Here is a 23340-nt window from a genome sequence, read left to right as displayed (position 1 = left end):
CTGGATCATTGTTTTAGGTTGAGCAGTAGGATCCATGGCCAGGGTGTACTGTCACAGCTGTGGAGTATGTGGACCCACTGGGCTGCTCCGTCGTAGCAGAGTAGCAGCTGGCCAAATTGTAGTCAATATGAGTCTATAGAACTTGAGTACCTGTAAAGAATTTCTGACTGACACGTAGCGTAGCAGACACTTTGGAGTAGCAGATGACAGTTGGCGTGGCAGATAACAAAGGCATGGCAGGTGACACTGGCTTGGCAGATGACACTGGCATGGCAGATCACACGTGGCACAGAGGATGAACTCGACTCCAACACTAGCTCAAGAACAAATAATTTACTAGATACGGGATATCGGAAACGGGAACACACAATGCTGGATACAACTAAGGTAACATTTTCAATAATGAACATGGGTAGACACAACAATGCTCAGGCAAGATGGGAGAAGGTAGAGTCCATTTTATAGTCCAGGGTGACCTGGGGATTGAGTAGGGAACAATTTTACTGGTTTGCAGCCTTGACCCTCTAAGGCTGGGAACGAGTGTGTGCACGCACCCTAAAAGTAATAGCAGAATAGTGCAGATGCATGTGTTGGTGTCTCCTTGGAGGGAGACGCCGGCAAACCTTCAGTGTCCTGCGGTCGAGGCTGCCGGTGAGTACAGCGTGCCGTCGGTCAGTGACAGCGGGCACAACAGCATCTCCCGGTGTAGAAGTCAAACGTAGGCCCTAAATGTGATGTGTTGGGGCCTACATAAACACATACATCTGTTCAGTGTGGCACCAGAGATCTCACCTTTGCACTTTACATGCCCATAAGCCCTACTTACTGTATTACATACTGTATGGACAAGCCCTTTAGCAGTCGCTGCTGTAGATAATAGTTTCACTATTTGTATGATTCAGTCTAAGTAGTGCCAACAATATTTCAGCATGCTCTTTCTAGGAAGTTTGACCCCCCCATTATACAACAAATATATTCATAAGACAGCACAGCTTATATATGTTTTAATCACTCAAAGTATCTTTCCCTTCAAGGTACATAGCAGAATTAGGCTTGCAACCATTCAAAGCAGATTTTGGGAGACACACTTATTTTCTTTTGTGTGCTCGGATAAAGGGTCCTTCCCTGAATAAGAATAATTACACCAAGGCGTCAATGCACATATAGACTTTTATGACTGACGGGTATTACCACCCACAGGAATTTACAATCCAATTTGAATTAGAAAAAGTTTTTCAGGGCTAGATTTTAATCTATAAGAATCATAATAAAGACATTCTGTATTCTCAGGCCCTATATATATATTCGTGCCTCGAGGCCAATCCTGATGAAGGCAATATTAATGGTTGAGCTTTATTACTAAGCTTTCCTTTGGGGGATTCTAATGAACACATCCTGTTGCTGAAAAAAAATTAGATTTATTCTGCCTCCCAGCTTTAGAATACATACATAAATAAAGAGTTATTTCATACAGGCAAATATATGGATCACAGTTGATGATGGATAATGTGTTACCCAGACCTCTAGCACTGAATTTCTAAGAGAATTGGAACTAGGTGAAAGTCGTTGACATCTACGGATTGATAGATTCTGACATCACTAAGTTATAGGTATGGAAATCTGCTAATATGCATGTTACATGTGGCTGCTTTCTAGTCACATCGGCTCACCTCTACTCAAGATTCACAACACTGCCGCCTTTCTCATAGTAGTCAAGGTAACGCCCCTTTCCCCAATGGCCATGTTAGTGTATCTTCTTTGTTTCTGCCTGTATTTACAGCAGTATCACTTGATACATTAGTCATAGCAGTGCCCCATCCTTCATTACTCAGATGTCACGGAAGGCCCCCTTTCTTTGGTAACCTCAGCCGCCCCTACTTAAAAAGCAACTGCCCATAGCAAGGCCTCCCCGGCCTTTCCAGTATCGTCACAGCAAGGATCCGCTTCTTGCCCCAATGGTTCACAGCAGGCTCTCCTTTTCCACTCCCCCTTGGTGACAACAGGACCCCTCCTCTAATATACTCACAATGTTCCCTCTGCAGGCAGAAAGCTTCATGTGATCAGCCTATTTCTGGCTGCCTTATGAAGCTTCCTGTTCCTGCATTGATCTCTGATAACAGAGATTGATGCAGGAATAGCACACAGTGAAGGTCATTGTCTGTTCTCTGCACTGGGAGAGTAGCCATAGACCACTTCTGCTGGCAAGCATGAAGCAGATCACCTAGCCAAATGTATTATGTGCCTTATAGTAATTCCAGCCCTGACTGCATGCACAACCTGCACAAACAAACTAAGAAGCCATTTAAATTGAATGGTTCAATATTTTCTTCACCTTGGATTATGTTTGGAAGTGACCACATGAATTAATGGCTTCTAGCTAGCGATAATCAAAGTCCTAAAATTCACTTCCGGTCTGACTTTAACAAAATATTCCGCAAATTGCAAGTGCCCTGATTGCCCGAAAACTTGTGTCTGACTCTCTGGTGTCTTCTAGGACTAAATCCAACCTTTTTCAAGGTCTCCTACGTGCGCCATGACGTAACAGCACATCATTGTGTGTGGGGGGTGATGTTTAGAAACGGGCTCGCCAGCTCCGTATGCAGCAGGTGTCAGCTGTGTATTACAGCTGACACCTGGAACTAATGGCCAGGAATAGTAATCGCCCTGTTTCTGGTTGTTTAACCCCTTAAATGTTGCAATCAATCACGATCGCAGCATCTAAGACATTAGATAGAGGGGGTGCCCCCCCTCTGACAGCTCATCGCCCCACTATGACAAGATCGGGGGTGTCGAGGGTTATAATAGCAGCCCAGGGGCATAATGAAGGCCCCCAGGACTGCCTTTGTTAATCTCCTGTTAAGCCCTGCCTCTGGCAGTGCTTAACAGGAGCCTGTAAAAAATGACAATATACTGCAATACATTAGTATTGCAGAGTATTGTACCCGCAATCTAAAGAATCTAAGAAAAAATAATAAAAAAAAGTTAAATGAAGTGTTTAGTAGTGTACTATATATATATATATATATATATATATATATATATATATATATATATATATATATATATATGAAAAGCTTAAAAAAACTATTTCCCATTTTTCCTATGAAGTAATGTAAAAAATAAACAAAATTGGTATTGTCTAATCCATAAAAGTCTGAACTATTACAATCTACCATTATTTAACCCGCACAGTGAACGCCGGAAACAATTAACTCCAGAATCACAGTTTTTTTGTCACTTCATATCCCCCAAAAAATGTTATAAGAAAAAGTCTCATGTAGCCAAAAATGCTACCAATAGAAACTACAGCTCGCCACACAAAATAGTAAGCCCTCATACCGTTCAATCGACTGAAAAATAAAAAAGTTATGGCTCTCAGAATGTGGTGACAAAACACAATTGTAACAGTAGTAGGGCATAAATTTGGTATCGCCACAATCGTATTGACCGGTAGAATAAGGTTAACATGCCATTTTTACTGTACAATGAAAGCCGTAAAAACGGAAGCCCTCAAAATATGGAGGAATCACTGTTTTTTTTCACCCCACATATAATTTTTCTCCAGTTTCCCAATACATTATATGGTACAATTAATGGTGCTGTAAAAAACTACAACTCGTCCCGCCAAAAAAAACTCCTCACATGGCTTTATCAACGGAAAAATAAAAAAGTTATGGGTTTTGGAAGGTAGGGGGAAAAAATGAAAACGAAAATTAAAAAAAATGTTTCTGAAAGGGTTAATGCCACGCCAGCATTAGTAGTGTCGTCCACCTATACTTATCACGATTGGCTGTGCTAGAGGGAGGGTTAACAGCAGTGCATTTGGGGAGCATTATGGGGAAGTCTGCTCGAGATCATGTGATCCCTTTTCTATTCTGTAAAATGGCGGTTAGCACTCACCAGCAGGTGCTGATTTTCCATGATTCATGCGCCGCAAACACCAAAAGTTTTGGATTTTTCTATATACAAAACTTTTTGAAGATTGGGACTAAAATCTATTTATGTAGAATACATTCGCTCAACTTTACCTCCTACAAATATCATTGGGGACAATATTCATCTTATTGGGTAGTTCTGGAAATTGAAGACGTTTAAACTTGAGGCTTACCCTTTATCATCCAGAGTTTCAGTATGCATTATAGGACACGCATCTAAAACTAAGTCTTTATCTATAAAAATACGGAAAACACAGCTAATAAAAGATATAGAATACTTGGGAAAATAAATGCTTTCTGCACATAGTAATCTGCCTCACCTCCATCCAAACACTTTCCTTAGTCTGCAGGTTTCTAAAAACCCAATTTTAGCGTGTGCTTCGATCTGGCCTTTTATCTTCCTATTTACAGGCACAGTAACACAGTACAGCTTGTTTCCATTTGAACAGTGCCGCTTTGAAAAATAACATTGCCAAGATGTTTGTGATGGGAATAGCTTGCAACTCAAGTGGCCCTAGTGCCGGTTTGACATTTCACTCTGCGATTTGATTATTTCCTGTATTCTTTCTGTCACCGGGTGAGCAATTTGTTTTCTGTTTTTTTTTAAAGAAAAATAGTCACAGCTGTCTCCTTAAAAGGCCCCAAGAAAAACAGACTTAGAAAATTGTGCCTGCTTGCCTTTTCAGCGAGCAGTAGGCAGAGTGCAGATCACCCAGTCGTCATACATTTGCTCAGCAGAAACTGCTTCAAGGGCCAACAGTCCTTCCTGCGTGGTATTATTCATATTTTCTAAGCTGCAGGTGGTTTTTAAATGCTCCAAATCCGAGCTGCGCACCTGCGGCCGTAATGACAGTTTGGGGCACTCGTTTATATGTCTGTACAGAAGGGATCTAACCAGCGCTGACTGGACAAGTGCACTGTGCTATTGGCAGTAAAATCTATAGGTGATGTCATGGTGATAAAGGTTTGACTTAGTCCTTTATGGTGTTGTACTGAAAAGAGCCACCAATTTGGCTCAGATATTTTATTTTTTAAAGTAAATTGCAGTCATTTGATGTACTATCAAAAGCCTCAATTTTTTTCAGTCACACATAACAGGCCAAAATCATATTTATAAAAGGCAGCGCCTGGGTACCCAGCCTGCTGTGGTGTAATACCTGTATGCAGGGTTCCTCCTAACAATGCTTTAGCATAAAAGTAATTTATGCAGCTTATAAGATATTTTTTTTCTCCTTGTCTGAATTCTGGTATAGTGTTATTTAAATTGTTAAGTAGATTTTGTTTCTGTTCTGATTCATAAAGAAACAACCACCAACATAAAAATAAGTGCCTCAACCTGTGAGGCGTACTTCACTGGTAAAGCACCCCCTAAATGTTGGTGAGGCGCCCCCCAGTTGTTGGTGAGGCACCCCCTGCTTGTTGGTAAGGCGCCCCGCAGTTGTTGGTAAGGTACCCCCCAGTTGTTGGTGAGGCTTTCCCCAGTTGTTAGTGAAGCGCCCCCAGTTGTTGGTGAGGCTCCCCCCAGTTGTTGGTGAAGCGCCCACCAGTTGTTGGTGAGGCACCCCCAGTTGTTAGTAAAGTGGCCCCCAGTTGCTGGTGAGGTGCCCCCCAGTTGTTGGTGAGGTTTAGCTCGGAAGGTAGATTTGACAGAAGTGATTATATTCTGCACAGGTCTTTCTCTGTCTAAACTAATATCTGGTTTAGCGATAGAATTGTTTAGCTATAGAATTGAGACCTTTTATGCTTATGTCAATGTTCTACTTGATATAAGAGACAAATGTAAGGTCACCTTCACACAGCAGCTGAAGGAGAAGGCAACTGATTTGTCTTTTAATCAGTTTAGATAGGTTACAAATGTAAGAAAGTCAAATGCATGTGCTTTCAGTCAGTAGGATCCCACCCCAATGATTTAGAAAATCCACAGGTGACAACTATGGGGACTTTTCAAACAAAAGAAACATATTAGTCCGCTCACCAAACATGAAGATCTGGATACCATGTCAATTATTGTATTTGTGCTTCGGACAAGAGCTCTACGTCTGAGGTAGATGAGGGCCCAAAATAGCAGAGAGTGGTCCGGCACACAATGCAGGTAAAATACATACTGCTTTATTGTAACAAAATTTAAAACAAATAAATAAAAATCCCAGATGAAGAACGCTTACGCGTTTCGAACCATTCGGTTCTTACTCATAGCTACTCTTCTAATGGATGAGGTCTGATTTTAAATCAGGTGTTGCAGAGACACGTGATCCTCAGGGTAAATTAACCCTTTCAATATCAGGGGGCAGGTATACTGCAAGAGCATGTGTGCTAAACCATTTTCAATCAGTAGGTGGACTATAGGACTTCAAATACTTTGGGACAGCATATCACCAATACAGGTATATATTACATATATATATATATATATATATATATATATATATTTCTGATGTGTATGAAAATAGATTGAAAATAAAAAAAATTTAGAATGATTTACGTATCCAAACACAGATCGAAGAACCAAAAGACATAACTAACCAATATATTGTGTGAAGCATATACATAAGTCAAGCATATATGTAAAAAAATCCAAAGATAGAATGGAAATCCTTGTAATTTTGGTGCCCTTGTTAGATTGACAGAAAGAAAAATATGTATAATTAATAGACTGTTTGTATATATACATTAGATCTGTTCTGTAATTTAATCCCTTTGCAAAGCATGTGTCCATTTTAAGGATCCATAATGCTTCCCTGTTTAGTAACAATTTTCTCCAGTCACCCCCTCTTTTAGGTTTGTATATCTTCTCAAAGGCCCCATGCACACGACCGTGCCCGTAATTACAGTCCGTGATTACGGGCACGAACGGCTGCCGACAGTCAATAGGATTTGTGGACCATGCTCCCATTATAAAGTATTGGAGCAAGATCTGTAAGATAAAAAAATAGGACATGTCCTATTTTTACGGAAGGTTTCTATGGCACGGACACCTTCCTGTAAATATACGGGAAGGTGTCCATTGGCCATAGAAATGAATGGGTCCGTAATTATGGTCCGTAAATATGGACAAAATCGTGTGCATTAGACCTAAAGGAAAAACTTGAAAGGATGTGGTGTCTCCTCGATCAGCATCCCAAAAAAATTTAAATGCCCCAGAGACATTAAGTTTTTTGGGATAATGTATATCTACCAAATGTTCAGCTATTCGTTTCTTGAGTGGTCCAGTAGTGCATCCTATGTATTGCAATTTACACGTGTTGCATTGGACTGCCCTGTCCAAAATTGTAATGGAATAGCCTTTTTATTCAAACGACATAACCCATGGCTTTGATCCAACTAGTCACCTAAGTGCAGATCCATTCCCCAATAGCGCATCAACCATTGATAGTAGCAGATGCTATACTAGGTCTTGTGCCCTACTTTAAAATCTGCCACTTTTAGATTTTAATTCTACCTACTATGGGCAGAGCTTAATTTGGTGGAGGAAGAAATAAGGACACATTTATTTTTGTGGGAAATTTTGTGCCGAGCAAATAAGAGCCACTTATTGCTATGATGTAGAAATTGTACGGTAACAGGGAATATATATACAGTGAAGGAAATAAGTATTTGATCCCTTGCTGATTTTGTAAGTTTGACTACTGTCAAAGACATGAACAGTCTAGAATTTTTAGGCTAGGTTAATTTTACCAGTGAGAGATAGATTATATATTTAAAAAAAAAGAAAATCACATTGTCACAAATACTTATTTCCTTCACTGTATGTATATATATATATATATTGCAAATACCTACATTTCCATACCATATGTTTGATCCGCAGCATGTCAATTGTATTTGCGTAATCACTGCTTTTTTTTTTGCATGTTTTTCGCATTTAATTAAATGGGGAATGTTGCGATTTTTATGGTGGAAAAGCTGTGATTCCCCCACAAAAAACGCAACTCAGAAAAAAACATCTTATTCATACCCAGAATTCTGTGCTTCTTCGTCCAGGCCGGCCTCCGGGGATAACGTTTCATCCCATGTGACAGCTGCAGCTAATCACAGGCTGCAGTGGTCACATGGGATGAAATGTCATCCCAGGAGGCTGGGCTGCAGGATGGAAGAGGGACGCGTCACCATTGCTACTCAGACATGTAGTGGACATGCCGGCTGAAAAACTGCACCACAAAGTGCAGTTTTTCAGCCGGAATTCCCTGCGGCGAGCAGGGTGGATACTCTGTGTGCTTTTATGCAGCGTATTGGCCTTGTGTGAACATACCCTTAACCCCTTCCGACATCCACCATATATATACGCCACATGTCGGGTGGGGAAGTATGGAGCGGGTTCTGAGCCTGCTCCATAGTACAAGCGTGACGGCTGTGTGTTATAGCTGACACTTTCAGGGTAACAAGCGGGATCCCGCTCGAGCGCGTTCCCGCTAGTTTAACCCTGTTTCTAGTCATTTAAATTCAGCGGTTGCTATTGACCGTGGCATTTAAATGACTAGAAACAGGGGGTCGGCCCCCTGTAACATTGCCATGGCCCCCTCACAACGTGATTGTGGAGTGCAGTTGGTTTTCATGGCAGGGCTTCATAGGAGAGTGTCAGTTTTATGATATACAGCAATACATTAGTATTGCTGTATATCATGCAAGCGATCCAATGATGGTTCAAGTCCCCTAGGGAGACAAGTAAAAATTAATAAACCTTAAAATAACGTGTTTTTTAATAAAAAAATACAAAAAAATGTCAAGTTAAAAAAAACACCTTTTCCCAGTTTCCCAAGCACAATCTAAAAAAAGAAAAAATGAGTATAACTGGTATCAACACGTTCTTAATAGTCGGAACTATAAGGCTGGGTTCACACAACCTATTTTCAGACATAAACGAGGCGTATTATGTCTGAAAATAGGGCTACAATACGTCGGCAAACATCTGCCCATTCATTTGAATGGGTTTGCCGACGTACTGTGCAGACGACCTGTAATTTACGCGTAATTGCCACGTAATTTGAGCTGTTCTTCATTGAACTCAAGATTTACGAGCGTCTCAGACGGCTCGCAAAATGCGAGGAGGAGCATTTACGTGTGAAACGAGGCAGCTGTTAACAGTCTGTCTTTTTACACGTAAATGCCTCTCATCGTGTGAACATACCCTTACAATATATCATTATTTAATCCGCATGGTAAGCACCATAAAAAATTTAAACCGCCAGAATCGCTGTTTATTTGTCACTTCATCTCCCACAAAAAAATAGAATAAAAAGTGGTCAAAAAGACTCATGGACCCCAAAATAGAAACAACCACTCACTCCGCAAAAGATAAGCCCGCATACCACTCAATCGACGGAAAAATAAAAAAGTTATGGTTCTCAGAATGTGGCGACAAAACTCAAATTTTATTTTTAACAATGAGTTTCTTCCTAGTAATAGTAAAACATAAAAAAAACTATATAAATTTTGTAATCGTATTGACCCACAGAATAAAGTTAACATGCCTTTTTACTGCAAAGTGAACACTATAGAAACAAACCCCCCCCCCCCCCAAAAAAAAAAAAAGATTAGGGAATCGCTGTTTTTTTCCTATTCCACACATATTTATTTCAGTTTTCCACTACATTATATGGTACAATAAATGGTGTCTTGAAAATCTACAATTTGTCCCGCAAAAAACAATTCCTCATGCGGCTATATTGATGGAAAAATTAAAAAGTTATGGCTTTTGGAAGGTGGGGAGGAAAAACTAAAGTAAAAATCTCTAAAATGGCTGTGGCCGGAAAGGGTTAATATGAAGACAAGAGTGGGTGGACTGCTTACACAGCATTAAAATATATTCCTTTTCATGTAAACAAAACCTCAGATTTACCACTAACAGAAGAAGGGCATCTCTCACCCAATCTTATACAAAATAATGGATTCTGCATACAAATATATATATATATATATATATATATATATATATATATATATATATATATATATATATATACTGTATATTTTCCCTGTAGTATCCCATTCCCTACAGAAACCAACTCAGTCTCAGAAATATCAGTCTTCAGTAATACAGTAAATAGAAGAGGAGAAGGAGGAAAGAGGGGGATGCAGCTGCAGTTTCTCACTCACTATTTAAATGAACCAGATTGAGAGGTGGCATGGAGGAAATATTGGGTTGGTCAGAGCACGCAGCACAACTCATACAACACACCAGGAAGAGCCCACTCTGCAAGCATGGTGAGAGAAAAGTGACATTTAATTGCAGAGGGAAGGAGAAAGCCCCAAAATATGCAGTTTGGATGAACCATTTCTGGCAGCACTATTTATAATAAACATCTTCAATGGCTTTAGGCTCTGTTCACATCTCATATTCGCCCTATGTTCACATATGCATCTTGAAAGCTCAAACGTATCCATAGGGCTCCATGAACCCGTCTGCTGCACTTTCTGAAAAGAGGCCCACAGGAAAAAATGAATACTGCGATGTATGCCACTGTATGCCCATACAGTGCCACACATTATAGCCTTCCATAGAAGGTAACACTGGGAGATCCTTCTGATGTATACCTTCTTCTATTGCAGCACCCCTCTAAATATATGGCTAGATCCACGGAAACCTACAGATACAGTTTTTTAGCAGACATGTGCAGAACTTTTTAGTGACCTTGAAAGTGACAAAAATAATGGAAGGAACGTATGCGGTGACACCTTCAATTTCTGTAGTACATTGCACGTTACAGCCTTATACATAAACAAACATTTAAAAGATCCACCAGGGGGGCCAGATGGAAGAACGAAACTAATCTCCTTAGTACCATCCTTATTCCCTAAAAATCACTTAACCAAACAGTGTTCAGAATGTTGTATCAATAAAGCATATGGCATTGCCTTACTGTCTCTCATTGGCAGTCAAAGAACAAGAGGGTAGATGGCATTGATCACAACACTGTAACCCCTTCGCTGGCAGCCTATCCACCTCTTATTAAAGTACATGGGATTCTCAAGCCCTGAAAATGGTTCCAGCTCAGCAGTGTCTAAGGTTATCAATAGCACTTGCTTCCTGACAGAAGGGCGAATTTAACTGCACTTTTAACTGCCTGAAACATTTATGCCAAATCGGAACAGTTATACTGGAAAAGGGTCTTAATTTTATCACTCGAATTACAATCATTTTGCAAACTGAACTATTTCCTGAATTACTAAAAAGCCAACATAGGGCTGTTAAAACACATCTCTTGTCACGTATTATACAATAAGAATATATGGAGAAAGTGAATAGACAGCAGGGACGATCAGAAGCGCGGAAATTCGAAATGCCACAAATCCTGGGGTCATGGCTCTAAAAGTGTATCTGCTATATATTGTGCCTGCTCAAGTTTGATTTTTTTCTTCTTCAAAAAATATGGCTTAAAGGGGTTTGAAACCAATTTGTCCATGGGCTGGATCTCGTATTTGCAGCTAAACTCCAGTGAAGTGAATAGGACTGAGCTGCATTACCAGACAGAGCCTATGGACAAGGGTGGTGCTGTTTCTGGAAATAAAAAAATAAAAAAACAGACCCTTTGTTTTAACCTTAGACAACCGCAGAAAAAATATATAAATTTACTTAAAATGTTTTGGTCAAGAAAGATGTTTGGGGTGGATGAAGGATTGTCCTCAATCTGTGTGAATAATATTGGCACGTGCTGCTGGAGACACTTGTAAAAGTCACCACTATTTAAAGGAGCACTCTATCTAAAATGCTAAACTCATACACATGCAAAGGTTCTCAGAACTGGAGATAAAGTGATCATGGGGGATAACATTTTCTGGACATTCTGTCAGGAATTCTATTGTAGAATACTAGAGTCAGATTCTTCCCAACCTGGTTGATAACATGGAAGGATAAATTGCATTTAACTGCATAGTAAATCTTCAGATAACACAGACATTAGATTTGATGTCCCCTTATGGTAAATGCAGGCAGAAGACGGGCTAGAAAATAAAGCTGAAATGTCACCTGACTCCATCATATACATGCACACTTGGCTCGACTGAGCCTGTGTAGTTTTTCACGGTGGAGAGGAAAATAAACTGTTCTCAGATCTCTCTGGCAGCAGACTATCTCCCACAGGAACAAATATTCCTAATATGATCGATTCTTCTATCTCGTGTGATCTGCTGGGGGAGTGTTAGCAGATCATACCAAAAACCGTGGGTTCAGCCAACATCTATCTAATGGGTATGGCCAGCTTTAGATGCAATTCCAAAGGGCAACTTCATTTTGTGGAGGATGAATCACATGATCTGATCAAAGCCGCTGCAGTCACAGTGACTATAAAGCTTTAACGCCTTATCATTTTATCTTGAACAATAGGTTGCGCTTGAGCTCCTTTTACATGTCAACATTTTTGGGAACTTTTCGTTGACAATGCAAGTAGAGAATCACTTCTTCCTTTGCTTAAGGTTTTATTCATAAGACACATTAGCAGAACCTTTTCAAATATAGGACAAATCAGGTATGAAGAATAATGCTACATTTTACAAACAGGGGAGACTTGGAATGGGACCCCTCTTTACCAAAACCACCTTCAGCAGTGAGTTCAGAGCATAAAAAGCTTATGATTATTTTGGTCTTCACTCTGTGTCCTAAATGCATAGGAAAATTGCACACAGACATAACCCAGCATAGACGTAATACACCATGATGTCATAATAAAAAGGTAATTAATGATAATTAACATTGGAGGAATAATGTGCGCAGTGATGTCGCATTAAATGGATAATGATATCATAGCACAGGAACAATTCACACAAAAAAGTTGCCATATACACAGTGACATCACAGCACAGGAAAAAAACAACACATGATGTAAAGGATCTGCCAGGCACTACGTCTGTGGATACTCCCAGGATTAATCAATCGACACCTGAGGCCGGACCTCTTAGACTGACTCCGGCTCCCACCAATCAGGGTGGCAGGCTCAGGAGTGGGAGAGCCTATCGCGGCCTGGTCAGTCGGAGTTAGCTCCGCCCCCTGTCCATTTATACCTGCCGTTTTCTCTTCCTCATTGCTTGTGATTCTTCCTGGTTTCCTGGCCTTGCTACAGCCTTGCTCCAGCCTGCTTCTGCCTCGCTTCAGCCTTGCTACAGCTTCCGCTTATCCTGCTTCGATCTGCCACCGGCTTGCTTCCTGCTCCTTGCTCTGCGTTCGTATACTTCGCGACATCCTGATCCTGACTGGCTCGTTCACCACTCTGGTTTCCTCACGGTGTTCCGTGGGCTACTGCCCCTTCCTTTGCTTGTTCCCTGTGTGTATTCCCTTGCACTTAGTCAGCGTAGGGACCGCAGCCAAGTTGTACCCCGTCGCCTAGGGCGGGTCGTTGCAAGTAGGCAGGGACAGGGCGGTGGGTAAATTAGGGCTCACTTGTTCCCTTCCCCTCCTTCCTGCCATAACATAATCACAAGCCCATACCTAGTTTACCCTTTCTTCTACGCTATCATGGACCCCCGTGAGACCCTGACCCAGCAGATGCAGGGCCTCTCCCTACAGGTCCAGGCCCTGGCTCAGAGTGTCAACCAGCCTGACGCTGCCATAGTAGTACCCCTCGCCTCGCCTCTAGAACCTGACCTCAAGTTACCTGACCGCTTCTCAGGGGACCGTTAGACTTTTCTCTCCTTTCGGGAGAGTTGCAGACTTTACTTTCGTCTAAAACATCACTCCTCAGGTTCCGAGAACCAGCGGGTGGGAATCATTATATCCCGACTCCAGGAAGGGCCCCAAGAGTGGGCCTTCTCCTTGGCCCCTGACGCCCCTGAACTCTCCTCCGTTGATCGTTTTTTCTCTGCCCTCGGACTCATTTACGACGAGACTGACAGGACTGCCTTAGCCGAGAGTCAGCTGGTGACCTTACGTCAGGGAAGGAGACCTGTTGAGGAATAGTGTTCTGACTTTAGAAAGTGGTGCGTAGCTTCTCGGTGGAATGACCCTGCCCTAAGGTGCCAGTTTAGGTTAGGCTTATCTAACGCCCTGAAGGATCTGCTTGTTAGCTACCCCTCTTCTGACTCCCTAGACCAGGTTATGGCCTTAGCAGTACGACTTGACCGACGTCTCAGGGAACGACAGCTTGAACGTTTCAGTGTTTTCCCCTCTGACTTCCCTGCGATTCCCCCCGAGGTCCCGTCTCCTTGTTCTTCCACGGAAGACTCAGAGGTACCTATGCAACTCGGGGCCTCCGTGTCCCCTCGACAACGTAGAGAGTTCCGCAGGAAGAATGGTCTCTGCTTCTATTGTGGGGATGACAAGCATCAACTGAACACCTGTCCTAGGCGCAAGAATAAGCAGCCGGAAAACTTCCGCGCCTGAGTGATCATCGGGGAGGTCACTTGGGCGCACAGGTATTTCCCGTTAATATGAAACGCAATAAAATTTTGCTTCCCTTTCAGGTCTCGTTTGCTGGTCGGTCTGCCACCGGCAGTGCCTTCGTGGATTCAGGCTCATCTGCTAATATCATGTCTGTGGAATTTGCTATGTCTCTAAAAATGCCTTTTATTGATTTGCCTTATCCTGTCCTGGTAGTGGGTATCGACTCCACTCCTCTTGCTAATGGTTATTTTACTCAGCATACTCCTGTTTTTGAACTCCTTGTTGGCTCCATGCATTTGGAGCAGTGCTCTGTACTGTTGATGCAGGGATTATCGTCCGATCTGGTATTAGGTCTTCCCTGGTTGCAGTTGCATAATCCAACGTTTGATTGGAATACTGGGGATCTCACCAAATGGGGTAGTGAATGCCTGACGTCATGTCTTTCGGTTAACTCTATTTCTCCCCGTGAGGAGGTAAACACGCTACCTGAGTTTGTTCAGGACTTCGCTGATGTTTTCTCTAAGGAGGCCTCCGAGGTGTTGCCCCCTCATAGAGATTACGATTGCGCCATCGATTTGGTACCAGGTGCTAAGCTTCCTAAGGGTAGGATATTTAATCTTTCCTGTCCTGAACGTGAAGCCATGAGGGAATATATCCAAGAATGCCTGGCCAAGGGTTTAATTCGCCCCTCGACTTCTCCTGTAGGTGCTGGCTTCTTCTTCGTGGGGAAGAAGGATGGTGGTCTTAGGCCGTGCATTGACTATCGTAACTTGAATAAGGTCACTGTAAGGAACCAGTATCCCCTTCCTTTGATTCCGGATCTTTTTAATCAGGTTCAGGGGGCCCAATGGTTCTCTAAGTTTGATCTACGGGGGGCGTATAACCTTATCCGCATCAAAGAGGGGGATGAGTGGAAGACTGCGTTCAACACGCCCGAAGGTCATTTCGAATACCTGGTCATGCCCTTTGAGTTGTGTAATGCCCCTGCCGTCTTCCAGAATTTTATTAATGAAATTCTGAGAGAGTACCTGGGAAATTTTCTTGTAGTGTACCTTGATGACATACTGGTGTTTTCCAAGGACTGGTCCTCCCACGTGGAGCATGTCAGGAAGGTGCTCCAGGTCCTCCAGGAAAATAATCTGTTTGCGAAAACCGAAAAATGTGTGTTTGGGGTACAGGAGATACCATTTTTGGGTCAAATCCTCACTCCTCATGAATTCCGCATGGACCCTGCCAAGGTTCAGGCTGTGGCGGAATGGGTCCAACCTGCCTCCCTGAAGGCGCTACAGTGTTTTTTGGGGTTCGCTAACTATTACAGGAGATTTATTGCCAACTTCTCGGTCGTCGCTAAGCCTCTTACGGACCTCACTCTCAAGGGTGCTGATGTCCTCCACTGGCCTCCTGAGGCCGTCCAGGCTTTTGAGACCCTCAAGAAGTGCTTTATCTCGGCCCCCGTGCTGGTTCAGCCCAACCAAAGGGAGCCATTTATCGTGGAGGTTGACGCGTCCGAGGTGGGAGTGGGGGCCGTCTTGTCCCAGGGTACCAGGTCCCTCACCCATCTCCGCCCCTGTGCTTACTTCTCTAGGAAGTTTTCGCCCACGGAGAGTAACTATGATATTGGCAACCGCAAACTTTTAGCCATTAAATGGGCTTTTGAAGAGTGGCGTCACTTCCTGGAGGGGGCCAGACACCAAGTAACGGTCCATACTGACCACAAGAATCTGGTTTTCCTAGAATCTGCCCGGAGGCTTAATCCGAGACAAGCTCGATGGGCGCTATTTTTTACCAGATTTAACTTCTTGGTTACCTATAGGGCTGGGTCCAAAAATATTAAGGCTGATGCACTGTCACGTAGCTTCATGGCCAATCCTCCTTCGGAGAAGGATCCTGCTTGTATTTTACCCCCTGGTATAATCGTTTCTGCCACTGATTCTGATTTAGTCTCTGACATTGCGGCTGATCAAGGTTCAGCTCCCGGGAACCTCCCTGGGGACAAGCTGTTTGTCCCCCTGCAATACCGGCTAAGGGTACTTAGGGAAAACCATGACTCTGCACTATCTGGTCATCCTGGCATCTTGGATACCAAACACCTCATTACCAGAAACTATTGGTGGCCTGGGTTGCCTAAAGACGTTAGGGCTTACGTCGCCGCTTGTGAGGTTTGTGCTAGGTCCAAGACCCCTAGTTCCCGACCTGCGGGCTTACTACGTTCTTTGCCCATTCCCCAGAGACCTTGGACCCATATCTCCATGGATTTTATCACCGATTTGCCTCCATCTCAAGGCAAGTCGGTGGTGTGGGTGGTAGTAGACCCCTTCAGCAAGATGTGCCACTTTGTGCCCCTTAAGAAACTACCTAACGCCAAGACATTAGCTTCTTTGTTTGTTAAACACATTCTGCGTCTCCATGGGGTCCCAGTCAATATCGTTTCTGACAGAGGGGTACAATTTGTTTCTTTATTTTGGAGAGCCTTTTGTAAAAAGTTGGAGATTGATCTGTCCTTCTCCTCCGCCTTCAATCCCGAAACTAATGGCCAAACGGAGAGGACTAATCAATCCCTGGAACAATATTTAAGGTGTTTCATCTCTGACTGTCAATTTGATTGGGTCTCTTTCATTCCCCTCGCCGAATTTTTCCTGAATAACCGGGTCAGTATCTCGTCAGGGGTCTCCCCGTTTTTCTGTAATTTCGGGTTTAATCCACGGTTCTCCTCCGTTTCTCCTGGTAGTTCCAATAATCCCGAGGTAGAGGACGTTCATCGGGAGCTGTGCACAGTCTGGGCCCAGGTTCAGAAGAACCTAGAGGCGTCCCAGAGCGTACAAAAGATTCAGGCTGATAGAAGACGTTCTGCTAACCCCCGGTTTGTCGTCGGGGATCTGGTGTGGTTGTCGTCTAGGAACTTGCGCCTTAAGGTCCCGTCCAGGAAGTTTGCTCCCCGATTTATTGGGCCTTATAAGGTCATTGAAGTCCTCAACCCTGTATCCTTCGTCTGGAGCTGCCCCCATCCTTTCGCATACACGACGTCTTTCATGCCTCCCTCCTTAAACGCTGCTCCCCGTCCTGGTCCCCCTCGAGGAAACCTCCTGTTCCCGTTCTCACCCCTGAGGGGGTGGAATTCGAGGTGGCCAAGATTGTGGACAGTAGGATGATCCAGGGCTCCCTCCAGTACCTGGTCCATTGGAGAGGATACGGGCCGGAGGAGAGGACTTGGGTACCTGCTCGAGATGTTCACGCTGGGGTATTGGTCAGGAGGTTCCACCTTCTCTTCCCCACTAAACCAGGTCCTCTTAGTAAGGGTCCGGTGGACCCTCATAAAAGGGGGGGTACTGTAAAGGATCTGCCAGGCACTACGTCTGTGGATACTTCCAGGATTAATTAATCGACACCTGAGGCCGGACCTCTTAGACTGACTCCGGCTCCCACCAATCAGGGTGGCAGGCTCAGGAGTGGAAGAGCCTATCGCGGCCTGGTCAGTGGGAGTTAGCTCCGCCCCCTGTCCATTTATACCTGCCGTTTTCTCTTCCTCAATGCTTGTGATTCTTCCTGGTTTCCTGGCCTTGCTACAGCCTTGCTCCAGCCTGCTTCTGCCTCGCTTCAGCCTTGCTACAGCTTCCGCTTATCCTGCTTCGCTCTGCCCCCGGCTTGCTTCCTGCTCCTTGCTCTGCGTTCGTATACTTCGTGACATCCTGATCCTGACTGGCTCGTTCACCACTCTGGTTTCCTCACGGTGTTCCGTGGGTTACTGCCCCTTCCCTTGCTTGTTCCCTGTGTGTATTCCCTTGCACTTAGTCAGCGTAGGGACCGCCGCCAAATTGTACCCCGTCGCCTAGGGCGGGTCGTTGCAAGTAGGCAGGGACAGGGCGGTGGGTAGATTAGGGCTCACTTGTTCCCTTCCCCTCCTTCCTGCCATAACACATGATGTCACAATACAGGTATAATGCAAGCAATTACAGTACAATGATACGGCATATAGTGATATCACAGTACAGGAATAATTCAGAAAGTAGAGGTATAAAGCACATAGCAAGAGCTTGAAAAGTTACCAACGTGCTTCATATCAAACCTTGGAATAGGGCCACATTAAATGTGCCACAAACCTCGTTCCATCATCTCACTAACCGCAATACACATTCTAAAATGTTAAAACTATCAGATTTTTATTATATTTTAGAAAAGAAATCTGTATCAAATATCTATCTATCTATCTATCTATCTATCTATCTATCTATCTATCTATCTATCTATCTATCTGTCTGTCTGTCTGTCTGTCTGTCTGTCTGTCTGTCTGTCTGTCTGTCTGTCTGTCTATCTATCTATCTATCTATCTATCTATCTATCTATCTATCTATCTATCTATCTATCTCATATCTATCTATCTATCTATCTATCTATCTATCTATCTATCTATCTATCTATCTATCTATCTATCTATCTATCTATCTATCTATCTATCTACCTACCTACCTATCTATCTATCTATCTATCTATCTATCTATCTATCTATCTATCTATCTATCTATCTATCTATCTATCTATAATCTAATAATATATGAACACAAATCTATTTGCTCTTTATTCTTGAATATTAAGTTATATTGTTCCTTTTCTGATTTCAGGAACTTGTGCTACTTTGCAACAAAGAACAGTCCATCCGCCGTCATCTTGGACCTATGGGAAGCACGACATCCCTATGACGGAAGTTTGGATTCTTTGGCATGTGCATTAGAGGAGATAGGGAGGACACAAACCAAACTGTCACTGGTATCAGACACTCACACGGAGGATCCAGACTTCAGCTACAGCAGGCAGAATGGACTTTGAGACCATATGTTTGTCCTGGATTGTGGAGGCCTATCTTCAAGATGGATTCCGGTCTTTACATGAGAAGACAGAATGCAAGAGGATAAAATGGCAACATCATTCATTTATTTTCTATTTCAGAAGTAAGAATAAGGAGGTATCAATGATAAAGGCAGCCAGCAGGGATGAAGACAAGTAGCCACTCTGCGAATCAGCTTTGCAACATTCTTTAAAGGAACAACCTTAATTGTGCAAAAAGGTTTTCAGAAAAAGCCATCCACCAGCTTGGGAATACGGAAGCATAGACGCCTAAAGCTTCCTTGTTCCCTGTGGTCTATAAAACACTTACCTTTAGTGTTGTCTTTGGTCATTGAAATCACCAAGACAAGGTCAGGCAGAAAGTTGAGATGAATTATCACATTAAAAGGACTTGTTACTCTGTATAATGATGCTAAGTAGACTCCTTCTGTATACAGCTTCCCCAAGCTGCTTTGCCTTAGAGAGAATAGAATGCAATAGCCAACACAAATGATAATCCTTGGCATGTAGATTTTGTGTGATGTCTCTGCAGATTGAATCCCATTGTAGAATGCAAAGTTATTACTGCTATCAGTAATTCCAACTGTTGGCCAAAGTCAGTGTTTGCAGGTTATCGTTCCTTTCGCAGAAGTGTTTATCGGACAGTGTGTAAATATAATGTGCAGTGTAGTCAACTATCAAAGAGTATCTGTCAGCTGCTCATAATACAGGTATTTATTTTTTTCGCTAACATTTAGAAACACCACATAAATACCATGTTACATCCCATAAGCTGGTCATGCACATTAGATCAATGTTGGTTGAACCCTATGACTTCAGCAGGATCACCCAACAATCTGATGTGGGCCTCCCAACTGATGGAAGGGGCCTCCCTCGATACCTGATGATAGTAGGAAAGAAGGATCGGGTATGTTACAATATGTCCTATCCTTATTGCTGTCAGTAGTATTTGGCAGCGGCTGGTACTCCTCCACCACTTATTGAAATAAACAAGCACTTTAGAATAAGCATTTGATTGACAGCTATATAAAGTGTATAGCCAGCTTTAGTGATGTCACTCGTTTTTGGTAAAAATAAAGGGCAGTAGATACTATGCGGAGTCAATGGGGTGACTTTAGGCTTGCATAATATGCAGGTCACAACAATGACATGGAACATTGGTGTTGTCACATCATTTTTTACATTACTATTCATAGTGTCCTCTTTATATCTATACTGGATTTTTCATGACAGCGTTTTATTATTTCAATGCTGGATGTTGTAGTAGTGAGGCTGTATTTTTGGACCAAGTTTTAACACAATACAGGGAATTAGTTGGAAATAAGCGAGAAGTCAGATCGAGCTTCAATACTTATTACAAGCACCTACTGTTATAAGAGTTGTCTCCCTATACATTAGTAGTCCTAGGTATGTCTCATGGTGTCGGAATTCTATTGTATCTTGATTTTTTTGTTCATAGTTCAGTATGGAAAAGCTACAGTATTTGTGCCCAATGAAGATGACTGCTAACTCTGCTCCTTTTCAGTGCTCAACACTATTGAGGATAAAAATGTTGACTACTTGACTAATCTTATCCATAGAGTAACTCAACTAAACAAATAGTAGTGGTTGAATTACATAACTTGACATAGGTATCATGGTTATCATTGTTAATCCATTGTGTCATTAAATCATATGAGCTCTTGTAAAGCTTTGTTCACATCTACGTCAGGGCTCCGTTCTGACATTCTGTTGGAGCTTTCCGTCGGAACGGAGCCCTGACTGACACAAACTGAAACCATAGGTTTCCGTTTCCATCACCATTGATTTCAATGGTGACTGATCCGGTGCCAAGGGTTTCACTTTGTCTCCGTTGTGCAAGGGTTCTGTCGTTTTGACGGGATGCATACCGTAGTTGACTACGCTATTCATCCCGTCAAAATGACGGAACCCTTGCACAACGGAGATAAACTGAAACCATTGGCACCGGATCCATCACCATTGAAATCAGTGGTGATGGAAACGGGAACCTTTGGTTTCAGTTTGTGTCAGTCAGGGTTCCGTTCCGATTGAAAGTTCAGACGGAACGTCGGAACAGAGCCCCGACACAGATGTGAGTATAGCCTAACTCAACATTGATTGCTTTATACAGCCACTATAATATAAACAGATCTTCTGTAGAACTGTAACATTAATATTATTGAAGAGACGGTTATTAATAGTAGTAGAATACACACAGAACAAAGCGATGATGCCACAGTGGCTTTTGGACGAAGAGTGCAACCTCAAAGTACAACATTGCTTTCAATCTAAACACAGAGAAGACCACCCAATATTACGTGCTAAGGAACCATAGACCCTCTCGAGATCTACTCCGCATAGAACATGAGCAAGTTTATTGTTATAAGGAAAACACAAGGGCTAACACTGAGCCATGCCAAAATGATCATGCCAAGTATTTACTGTATGATGACTGGAATCAGATATGTTATTTTAGTTCTTGGATTGATACGGCTATATTTAGGTGATTTCCAACACAACTTTGCAATTGGCATTACCCTCAATAACTGTAATTATTGAGTAATAAAAAATGATCAAAAAAATTCTCATATGTTGCAAGGAAAACTGGTCGTACATATAAATTCTTTACATGAATGACATCTTTTAGGCCTACAGAATTACAAAGCAGTCAAAATGACTTAGAAATTGTTCCATGTACTAAATACTTATATGTTTAAGTTGTGAAAGCAAAAAATGTGCGAAAATAAGCAGAGTCCATGTATTACTATTATAACTTGCAGCCACAAAAGTCAATATATTTAACATACTGTATGTCTGTCAACATGTTTGTATGAGAATGCTGCCTATCAGTTTGTGATGGAGACATTCATGACAGAGGCATTCACTTAGTAAGTGCAATTACATTGGTGAGAATAAAATGGAGACCTACTCTATTTGGATTCTTATTTAGATGCATTTCATTAATGGAGTTGTGTGAAATTAGAAAAACATGGCTTCTTTCTTCCAAAAACAGTACCACTCGTCCATGCGTTGTGTCTGATATTGCAGCTCAGGCCCATTCACTTGAGCAGACTACAGCTGCAATACCAGAACCAGCCCATGGACAAGAGTGGTGCTGTTTTTGGAAGAAAGAAGCCATGATTTTCTAACCTTATACCATTTAAATACTAGTTAGTTAATATATTTTGAACCTTTTTATTTTATTATATAATAAGAAACTATTATATTCATCTTGATATACATACTGAAATAAAAATAAAGAGAATAAGGAATGATTTCTCCAGGCATCCATGCTTTATTTATTAATGGAGATCATGAGAACAGGATACTTGGTTTGGTAATGAAGCAATGACTTCAGCAGTTTAATTAAACAGAAAATAAGTGTAAAGTTCAAGAGTGTCAATCACAGAACAAGGAAAGAACAAAATTAGGATAACAAACAAGTTCTTAATTCCTTCTGTAGCAAGAGTAAATTAAGGATGCATGATTCACAAAGTGTCAGGATATAAATGTTTTTAAGGTGTTTCTAGGCCATCTAAACAAATTAGCACAATAAACACCTGATATTGAACATGTTCCAAAAGCAAAATAAGGCTATGTTTACATCTGCATCAGGGCTCCATTCCGACATTCTGTCGAAGCTTTCCGTTGGAACGGAGCCCTGACTGACACAAACTGGAACCATAGGTTTCCGTTTCCATCACCATTGATTTCAATGGTGACGGATCCGGTGCCAACGGTTTCAGTTTTTCTCCGTTGTGCAAGGGTTCCATCGTTTTGACGGGATGAATAGCGTAGTCGACTATGGTATTCATCAAAATGACAGAACCCTTGAACAACGCAGACAAACTGAAACCGTTGGCACCGGATCTGTCACGATTGAAATCAATGGTGATGGAAACGGAAACCTATGGTTTCAGTTTGTGTCAGTCAGGGCTCCGTTCCGACGGAAAGCTCAGACAGAACGTCAGAACGGAGCCCCCGACGCAGATGTGAACATAGCCTAACACTTTATAACCGGCATTGTATTAAAAGTAAGCGTCTCCAAATCACCTTAAAAACAATGCAATTGTGCCCCTACCCTATTTACCGAAATACATAATCATGTCTCAAGCAAGTCAATAAAAAAACTTAGTTCCATAGCTCTGTTTCGTTTTGCCTTCTACCAAAAGTAATCCCTTGGTATCTAGCCTGGTGAAAAAATTATTCTATGTAAACTTCCTTTTCTATAATAAAAACATCTGCGCAAGTGGAGTG

The 23340-nt window shown here is 42.3% G+C and overlaps 1 protein-coding gene across 2 annotated transcripts in view; it reads left to right on the top strand.

Annotated features, from left to right (window-relative positions):
• UNC5D (unc-5 netrin receptor D) overlaps window positions 1-22361 on the top strand; it is a 601240-nt gene extending 578879 nt beyond the window's left edge. For both annotated transcript variants that reach the window (XM_075858460.1, XM_075858459.1), the window contains exon 16: window positions 18861-22361. In XM_075858460.1, the coding sequence (XP_075714575.1) occupies window positions 18861-19065 (205 nt within the window). In that variant the 3' untranslated portion in view covers window positions 19066-22361. The remainder of the gene's footprint in view (window positions 1-18860) is intronic.
• Window positions 22362-23340: the final 979 nt, after the last annotated feature.

Source organism: Rhinoderma darwinii, chromosome 3 (genome assembly GCF_050947455.1).
Source record: "Rhinoderma darwinii isolate aRhiDar2 chromosome 3, aRhiDar2.hap1, whole genome shotgun sequence".
Lineage (NCBI taxonomy): Eukaryota > Metazoa > Chordata > Amphibia > Anura > Rhinodermatidae > Rhinoderma > Rhinoderma darwinii.
The sequence above is the reverse complement of the archived record's forward strand: the minus strand, read 5'-3'. Positions and strand labels throughout refer to the sequence as shown.